The 8,802-nt window shown below is 59.0% G+C and overlaps 1 protein-coding gene across 6 annotated transcripts; it reads left to right on the top strand.

Moving 5' to 3' along the window:
- Positions 1-239: 239 nt before the first annotated feature.
- Positions 240-8,121, top strand: MCM7 (minichromosome maintenance complex component 7). 6 transcript variants are annotated; one of them, XM_034988459.1, is made up of 16 exons: positions 240-318; positions 1,315-1,411; positions 1,506-1,585; positions 1,886-2,050; positions 2,212-2,336; positions 2,412-2,592; positions 2,900-3,037; positions 3,348-3,497; positions 3,898-4,012; positions 4,103-4,234; positions 4,456-4,539; positions 4,799-5,192; positions 5,881-5,964; positions 6,532-6,700; positions 7,479-7,588; positions 7,739-8,121. In XM_034988459.1, the coding sequence occupies exons 4-16, from the start codon at positions 1,916-1,918 to the stop codon at positions 7,938-7,940; spliced, it is 2,019 nt and encodes a 672-aa protein (XP_034844350.1). In that variant the 5' UTR covers positions 240-318; positions 1,315-1,411; positions 1,506-1,585; positions 1,886-1,915; the 3' UTR covers positions 7,941-8,121. The 6 variants fall into 6 exon arrangements, with proteins under 6 accessions (XP_034844350.1, XP_034844347.1, XP_034844349.1 ...); XM_034988458.1 differs by lacking the exon at positions 240-318 and adding an exon at positions 898-1,175; XM_034988457.1 differs by lacking the exon at positions 240-318 and adding an exon at positions 898-1,212.
- The last annotated feature ends 681 nt before the right edge of the window (positions 8,122-8,802 follow it).

Here is an 8,802-nt window from a genome sequence, read left to right as displayed (position 1 = left end):
CCGTGCCAGCGCCCCGCCCCGCCCCGCCTTTCCCTCCCCGTGCCCGCGCCGCTGCCCCGTCACTCAGCCCAGTCTCGCCCGGTGATTGGCCGAGGCTGGGACCGGCGGGCGGGCGGGAGGGGCGAAGGGCCTCCTCTCTGATAGGCCCACACGCAGCGGCGCCGGTCACGTGGGGCGCAACGTTTCGCGCCAATTTCGGTTGGTCGGCAGTAGCCCGCCGCGCGGACGCTTTCTGCTCTCCCAGGAGTGAGAGAGCCTTGAACCCGCCAACTGCTGCCTCACGGGCGATGGCAGTTAAGGACTACGTGCTCGAAAAAGGTGAGGATATGCAAACTTGAGAGGAGCGTCCTGCGCGGGAAGCCTCCCGGCCAACACCTGTTGGTGTGAGCCGGCGTCCTGGGGGGCCGGGCTCGGCGCGCGAGGCCAGAGGCAGGGTCGGGAGGTAGCGGGGCCGAGACAGATGGTGCCCTGGGAGGCGCGCGGGCCACCGAGGTCGAAGAGCCGGTCATCTTGTTTGGGGAAGGAGTGGGGGCTCGCGGGGGGGGCGCGGACAGCCGGGCTGGGGGCTCCAGAGGGGAGGGGCGCGCCCGGGAGAGACCAAGACCTCGGGACACCCGAAGGGTCTTCCGTCCCCAGGGACGGGCATCCCGGGTCCGTTTCCCTCCGCGCTCTTAAGCATTCCGAGCGCCCACGTCCCCTGGAGGCGCCGGAGTCCCGGGGGCGGGCGGGCCCGGGCCGCTGCGCGCCGGGATTGGCCATTTTAGGCCAACCTCCAAGCGGAAGTGAAGGCGGGCGGAAGTTGCGCGACGTCGCGGGAGGGAGTGTCGTGTGTAAACAGTGTCCTTCCGCGCGGCGGCCTTGGGGAGAGCTGCGCAGGGTGGGGGCGTGCCTGGAATTGGGGGGCTTCGCGGGAGCCCGAGAGAGGAGGCGGTGGAGTGGGACGGAGTGGCCCTTGACGTGCCGGCCAATCGCCGGACGGGCTCCCGCCCTGGGCGGAGGAATCCCGGGCTGTGAGGCGGCTGCATCTGGGCCCATGTGCTTCTTTGTTTACTAAGAGCGGAAGCAGTGGCGGGAGAGGGGGTGGGGTGGAGGACGGGCCTAGTGGAGAGATTGAGGAGACCGAAAGAAAAGGGGGAATCTTACGCGTGGAAGGAAAGCGGAGAACCTTGAGTTCGGTGTGTGAGGCGGGGTGTCGGACGCCTTTGGGAAAGGGTATTGAGATTTTTAACTAAGACAAAGATTGGAATTCCCTGGAGGGGGGGCGGGTTGTTGGGTAATGCTCTTAACCGCCCGGGGCCCCTTCTCCTTCCGTAGGTAAGAACAGACTTGTTAGAAGGAGTTCTGCCCTACTTGGGGACAATTACGAAGGCTTACTTAGATGTTCATGTAAACTGATTACTTCATACATTTTGTAAGTGAAAGCGAGTTTTTTAGATTCGTATCAAGGGGGTTTGCAGCAAAGTACCTGAAAGACTGATTCTCGTGGTTTTACATTTTCCTTCCAGAAAAGGTTAAGAAATTTCTACAAGAGTTTTACCAGGATGATGAATTTGGCAAGAAGCAATTCAAGTATGGGAACCAGTTGGTGAGTCTAAGATAAAGTGGAGGGAATGGGTGCTTACTTAAGGAGTTATAAGAGGTGGCCTGGTTTATTTCAGTAAGCATACATTGTAGGTGATCCCTTTAGTGTCCTATTTAATATCTGGTAAGTGGATGTAATTGTACATGCATAACGATCAAGAGTGGTCTTGAGGAGTTAGGAGGCGGTCTTTTGGGGGCTGAGAAACGAGTATTGCTTTGTCTCACGCTGCTTTCTCCCCTGTGGGTGACGGACACTGCCGAGCCTCGTAAACAGGGCTCTGTTGCTGTCGCTTCCTTACGGCAGGTTCGACTGGCTCATCGGGAGCAAGTGGCAATGTACGTAGACCTAGACGATGTAGCTGAGGATGACCCTGAGTTGGTGGACTCGATTTGTGAGAACGCCAGGCGCTATGCAAGGCTCTTTGCTGACGCCGTACAGGAGCTGCTGCCTCAGTACAAGGAGAGGGAGGTGAGTGGTTGCAGAAAAACACAGGGCAAGGAACGGTTGCTTTCGGGAAGCTTCTCGGATACTGGTGATTTTCTGAGCTGGCAGAAAGAGGGCAGGAATATCTGCCTGGTGCCCTTTATGGTCTTACCTTCCTGCCACTCGTTTTTTCTGTTTTTCTTTAGGTGGTAAACAAAGATGTTTTGGATGTTTACATCGAGCACCGGCTGATGATGGAGCAGCGGAGCCGTGAGCCTGGGACAGCCCGAAGCCCGCAGAACCAGTACCCTCCTGAGCTCATGCGCAGATTGTGAGTGGTCTCAGTGGGGACGGGTGTGGGAATTTGTTCTCCAGGACCTTAATGATGACTGTTTTCTCCCCCTAGTGAGCTGTACTTTCAAGGGCCAAGCAGTAACAAGCCTCGTGTGATCCGGGAAGTACGGGCTGACTCTGTGGGGAAATTGGTCACCGTGCGTGGAATTGTCACTCGTGTCTGTGAAGTTAAACCCAGAATGGTGGTGGCCACTTACACTTGTGACCAGTGTGGGGCGGAGACCTACCAGCCGGTATGTATGGAGCAAGGGATAGGAACACACTTAATTGTTGGTGGTTTCCCCCTGAATTTGTTGTGTCAGCTGATACTTATTTGTCATTTATTATGTTTATTGTGAAATGTGACTACGTGTTCACTTGTCATTCTTTTTTTTTGGTCTATGGTGGTTTTTCCATCCATTTTGTGTTCTTGGTTCCTATCATTATTAACTCGGGATGGGTCAAGACATTCTTTGCAGTTTGTGGTGTATGCTGTGAGGAGGAAGTGTTGACTCAGGTGACTGCCTTCGTTTCCTTCTGCTTTCCTTTCTCGCATCCCAGATCCAGTCCCCTACTTTCATGCCTCTGATCATGTGCCCGAGCCAAGAGTGCCAGACCAACCGCTCAGGAGGGCGGCTGTATCTGCAGACACGTGGTTCCAAATTCATCAAATTCCAGGAGATGAAAATGCAGGAACATGTGAGTTTGGGGTATGTGGCCCAGGGAAGGTGGAGTTCAGGTGTCCGCTCAGGTTCTGCGGTCATTCACGGAGTGGAAGAAAGAAAGAACAAAAGAAGCTGAGGCAGAGAGGTCACCTAGAGCAGGAAGGAGGTTTAACTTGAGCTTCTAGTTGAGTTAGGAAGGGGCAAAGACTGTCTCGGGCTCCCTTCTCCTGTTGGCTCCTCTGAGCTGAGAAGTAGGGGGTGGGATGCCTGGGACTGGAAGATGAGGTTCTTGTAGGCTTCGTTCATGTTCTTTCCTTCCTGCCCGCGGGCCTTCTCCCCTGTAGACTGACCAAGTGCCTGTGGGAAACATCCCTCGTAGCATCACCGTGCTGGTAGAAGGTGAGAACACAAGGATCGCCCAGCCTGGGGACCACGTCAGTGTCACCGGCATCTTCTTGCCGATCCTGCGCACTGGGTTCCGACAGGTGGTACAGGTAAGGAAGGGGCTTGAAAGGGAGAGGAAAGGGGCGCCTGGGTGGCTCAGTCGTTAAGCGTCTGCCTTCGGCTCCGGTCATGGTCCCAGGGTCCTGGGATCGAGCCCCGCATCGGGCTCCCTGCTCGGCGGAGAGCCTGCTTCTCCCTCTCCCATTCCCCCTGCTTGTGTTCCCTCTCTCACTGTGTCTCCCTCTGTCAAATAAATAAATAAAATCTTTAAAAAAAAGGGGGGGGGGGAGGAAAGATTTCCCTTTGTCCTTCACTTTTGCCAGCCCCACAGAGGGAACTGGTAATGGCAATGGTAAAGTAGCACAAAGAGTTTTGGTAGGAACTGAGGGAGTCAGGTGAATGGGTAAGTGAAAGGGCCTTCATCCATACCCTGGCGTTTTCCTGCCCAAGGGTCTCCTCTCTGAAACCTACCTGGAAGCCCATCGGGTCGTGAAGATGAGCAAGAGTGAGGACGAGGAGTCTGCGGCTGGAGAGCTAAGCAGGGAGGAGCTGAGGCAGATTGCAGGTGAGGGGCCTGGGGGAGCCTTGGAATGGGAATTTCTTCCTGGCAACCCTCCCCCCATTCCACACCCAAGGACTCTAAACTTTCCCACAGAGGACGATTTCTATGAGAAGCTGGCGGCCTCCATCGCCCCAGAGATCTACGGGCACGAAGACGTGAAAAAGGCTCTGCTGCTCCTGCTGGTGGGAGGGGTGGACCAGTCTCCTCGGGGCATGAAGATCAGGGGTAAGGGCGCGGGGAGATGAGGGGGCGGTTGGGAGGGAGCAAGGATGTCAAGGACCAGTGTCCTGTGACCGCTTTGTCACAGAGTAAAAGAGCATCTGGGCTTCGTGGGCACAGGGAGGGGATGAGAAGTAATGCTGGGTATCGGGGAGGATCTCGAGTATTTGTCGTTGGGCAACTTGCACGGAAAGAAGGGTCACTTGGGGGTTTAACTCTTCCTCCAGGCAACATCAACATCTGCCTGATGGGGGATCCCGGTGTGGCCAAGTCTCAGCTCCTGTCTTACATCGATCGCCTGGCACCCCGCAGTGAGTAACTGAACCCTGGGAGGGGTGAATGTACCAGACAATGGGGCCCCGTGCTCATCTGTTCCTTAGGGGGCGGGGAGGGGCGGTGGTTCTGGCGCCAACACTTGATTTTCAGCTGCCTCAGGAAGGCCTGGACCTGGTGGGGCGGTAGAGCGGCTCCAGTTCGGGCCTCACCTGCCTCCTATTCTTGCTTCTTCCCTTGTTCTTTTCCTCTTCCTCAGTGTGTCTGCTTCTTTCCTGTTCCCGATCCCGCCTTTAGGCCAGTACACCACGGGCCGGGGCTCTTCGGGAGTGGGGCTCACGGCGGCTGTGCTGAGAGACTCGGTGAGCGGAGAGCTGACCTTGGAGGGCGGGGCCCTCGTGCTGGCGGACCAGGGTGTGTGCTGCATCGACGAGTTTGACAAGATGGCCGAGGCCGACCGCACGGCCATCCACGAGGTCATGGAGCAGCAGACCATCTCCATTGCCAAGGCTGGCATTCTCACCACGCTCAACGCCCGCTGTTCCATCCTGGCTGCCGCCAACCCCGCCTATGGGCGCTACAACCCTCGCCGCAGCCTGGAGCAGAACATACAGCTGCCTGCCGCGCTGCTCTCCCGCTTTGACCTCCTCTGGCTGATCCAGGACCGGCCTGACCGCGACAATGACCTGCGGTGAGTGGAGCTCAGTGCTCGAGGACACCCCCCCCCACCCCACCCCCGCTGATCTGTAGGGAGGGAGAAGGGGTTGGAAACTCCTCCAGTTCCCTGCTTACTGTGGGAGCTAGTGCACGGTTCTTTAGGGAAATGGGGGGTCAGGACTAAAATCCTGGGGAGGGGGCGCCGGGTGGCTCAGTTGTTGAGCGTCTGCCTTCGGCTCAGGTCATGATCTCAGGGTCCTGGGATCGAGCCCAGCATCCGGCTCCATGCTCAGCAGGGAGTCCGCTTGAGGATTCTCTCTCCCTCTCTCCACCCCTCCCTGCCCTTGCTCACACACGCTCTCTCTCACGCATGCTCTCTCTCAAATAAATAAATCTTTAAAAATAAATAAAGTGGAGGGGCACCTGGGTGGCTCAGTCGTTAAGCGTCTGCCTCCGGCTCGGGTCATGATCCCAGGGTCCTGGGATCGAGCCCCGCATCGGGCTCCCTGCTCCGCAAGAAGCCTGCTTCTCCCTCTCCCACTGCCCCTGCTTGTGTTCCCTCTCTGTTTCTCTTTCTCTGTCAAGTAAATAAAATCTTTAAAAAAAATCCTGGGGAGGATTTCCTGGGAGAGCCTCCCTGCCACGCTGTGAAGAGCTGGCAAGCTGGGGCATGGGGTACGGAGCCCCCAGGAGAAGGTGTCTACTTGCCTCCACTCTTGCAGGTTGGCCCAGCACATCACCTACGTGCACCAGCATAGCCGGCAGCCCCCAGCCCAGTTTGAGCCTTTGGACATGAAGCTGATGAGGTAGGAGAGCTGGGGCACGGCCAGTGTGCCCGACCCGTCACTCCGTGTGGCAGCCGCTTGGGCTGTGTGCGCGTCTCCTGGAACAGGGAGTTTTTCACTACCGGGCCCCCCCCCCGCCCCCCGCCCCCCGCGGCTTCACAAGAAGAACCCAGCATCAGAACCCTTCTGCCCAGCTGCCGATCTCAGGGTGGAGGCAGGTCCCGATTCCAGGAGTAGCGGGATGCTGCTCCCTGTGCTTGATCGCATTGTTTGCTCCAGGGGGTCCCAGGGAGCCCTCAGGTCTTCTCCCCTTGTCCTTGTTCTCTTGCACTAAACGACGTGGATCACCGCCCCCCCCCCACTGTCCTAGTTTCGGGGGGAGGGGACTTGACCGTCTTTTAGGACAGATGGATTTTACTGTTATAAAATCCTTTTTCTGAAAACTTAGAAATCATCTGGAGAACTCCACCAGTGATGCTCCAGCGAATTTGTTTTTCCTACTTGAAAGTGCCCTCTCCCCATCCTCCCCGTGTGGTCTTAAATAGCAAATTTTCCGCCTTCGCCTTCCACGACCCTTCTCTCCCGCAGACGTTACATCGCCATGTGCCGGGAGAAGCAGCCCACGGTGCCGGAGTCCCTGGCCGACTACATCACGGCCGCGTACGTGGAGATGAGGCGGGAGGCCTGGGCCAGCAAGGACGCCACGTACACTTCCGCCCGGACCCTGCTGGCCATCCTGCGGCTGTCCACGGCTCTGGTGAGCGCCCGCCCCGCCGCCGCCCCCCCCCAACCCCGGGCAGCCCGCGCCGCCCCGCCCCGCGCACGCGCGCCGCCGCCGCCGCCGCCGCCGCCTCCCTCCCGCTCAGGCCCTGCCGGTGCTAAAGTGCTGACAGTGCAGATAGCGGTCCTGCGTGCTACCGCACTGTGGGTACTTGCTGCTCCGGTAGGGCACGCACGGCGTCCCCGGAGGGAGAGGCCCGCCGTCGCTTCTCCAGCCTCGCGGGGGCGGGGCGGGGCGGGGCGGGGGTCACGTCCGCGCCCTGGGCCCTGGCCCCTGGCTCCTTGCTAGACACCTGCCCTTCCGCCCGCACTCCGTGGACCTTAGTCCCGGGGGCTCCAAAGTGCTGTTCGTGCAGGTAGTGTGATTCCCTGACCTACTGCTGAGCTAGCACTTCCCGAGCCCCAGGGACGCGACCTCTCCGCCAGCCGCCTTCGTGGCCGAGCTCCCCCTGCTCTGTCCGTCGTGCTGGGGAGCCCAGGGGAGCTCCGAAGGGTCCGGTCTCCCTCACAGGACAGCGGAACCCGGGACTGGCCAGCGTTGCGAGGCGGAGACTTGGGCAATTGCTGGACGCTGCCCGCGCATTGCACTTGTCTCGGTCTGACAGTGCCGGCCCCGCACTGCAGCTGCTGGGCGGGCGGGGGGCTCTCCGCGCGTCTTCTGGGCCGCGCTCCCGAAAGCTGGAGCTGGGGGGGGGGGGCGGGCTGACGTGTTCCCCCCTCTCCTCCCGTGCCCATCTCGCCCTCCCTTCCTGCAGGCGCGGCTGCGGATGGTTGACGCGGTGGAGAAGGAAGATGTGAACGAAGCCATCAGGCTCATGGAGATGTCCAAGGACTCTCTGCTGGGCGACAAGGGGCAGACGGCGAGGTGAGCGGACACGAGGCCCGACGTCCCGGCCCCGACTACTTAGCCTCATGGCTCCTGCATCCACACGTGTGTGGTGTGGGCCTTGGGCTGCTATCACGGGCCCAGGGTCCTCTGACCTCCCCACTCTCCCCCCCGCACTGTCCCCTTCAGGACCCAGAGGCCGGCGGACGTGATATTCGCCACCATCCGGGAGCTGGTCTCCGAGGGCCGAAGTGTGCGCTTTGCGGAGGCCGAGCAGCGCTGCATATCCCGGGGCTTCACGCCCGCCCAGTTCCAGGCGGCGCTAGATGAGTACGAGGAGCTAAATGTCTGGCAGGTTAATACCGCCCGGACGCGGATCACTTTTGTCTGATTCCGTCCAGCTCGTGAGACACTGGGGTCTGCTCTGCGTTCCACGTGCTGACCATCCCCCTTTTTGAAAGAGCTCATGATGCCTCTGAGAGGAAAGGAGAATCCCCTCCTTTCTCCTGAGCTGCATTTGTTTTATTGTTTTTGCTAATAAAGTGTTTGAATAAAGCAATCTACAAACAGGGTATTAGGAATTTTCTAGATTCTTACCTTGTTCCCTTCATGCTAGTCTTACCCCGTCCACTCCATAAATTTACCAAGTAAGGGACCCACTCTACCTGCCAGGCACTGTTACTCCTTGCTGCGTCCCCAGTAAGTGCCACCGTGCGGAGATGAGGTGCAAGACTGAGCTCCACTCCAGTCCCCTCCTCGGTCCTGCTGTGCGTCCCCCCCCCCAACTCTGGAGACCACGCCCATAGGACCTGCAGCGCCTCTGAGCCAACTCGTCTTTTCTGCTTGAAATGCCTCAGACCTTCCCTCGTCCCTAACTCCCACTCTAAAGCTTTACTTAGGGGTAAGGACGGGGAGTGGAAGGGTGGCACAGGGACATGGGACACCTCACACAGGGGATCCACACGCAGCAGTCCCCGCGTTCACACCTGGCCCCCAGGAGGGCCACGAGAGCCTCTGCTGGGGGTGAGGTGCCCCAAGGGTCAGGTGTCGATCTCCCTGTCGTAAGCGAGTGCGAACATTCGCAGTAAGAGAAACTTCTTCGTCTTGGCAATAAACAGGGCCCAGAGGATCAGAGCTTTTGGGGTGTCCGAAAAAAATTCCCTTAGCTTGGATCATCGGTCATCGGTCAAGTGTACAGGGTTGGTCTCCGCACTGCTGTCGTAGGGAGACCTCAGAGAACAGAGCTCACTTGG

The sequence above is a fragment of the Mirounga leonina genome, unplaced genomic scaffold (assembly GCF_011800145.1).
Source record: "Mirounga leonina isolate KUSES-001 unplaced genomic scaffold, KU_Mleo_1.0 Mir_454, whole genome shotgun sequence".
Taxonomy (NCBI): domain Eukaryota; kingdom Metazoa; phylum Chordata; class Mammalia; order Carnivora; family Phocidae; genus Mirounga; species Mirounga leonina.
Note: the sequence above shows the minus strand (reverse complement) of the source record. Positions and strands in the feature narration are given on the sequence as shown.

Coding starts and splice junctions, on each gene's coding strand:
- MCM7 (XM_034988456.1), top strand. CDS start 288: ATGGCAGTTAAGGACTACGTGCTCGAAAAAG. Junction 4,235..4,455: donor TCGGGGCATGAAGATCAGGG/GTAAGGGCGCGG, acceptor CTCTTCCTCCAG/GCAACATCAACATCTGCCTG. Junction 7,589..7,738: donor GACAAGGGGCAGACGGCGAG/GTGAGCGGACAC, acceptor TGTCCCCTTCAG/GACCCAGAGGCCGGCGGACG.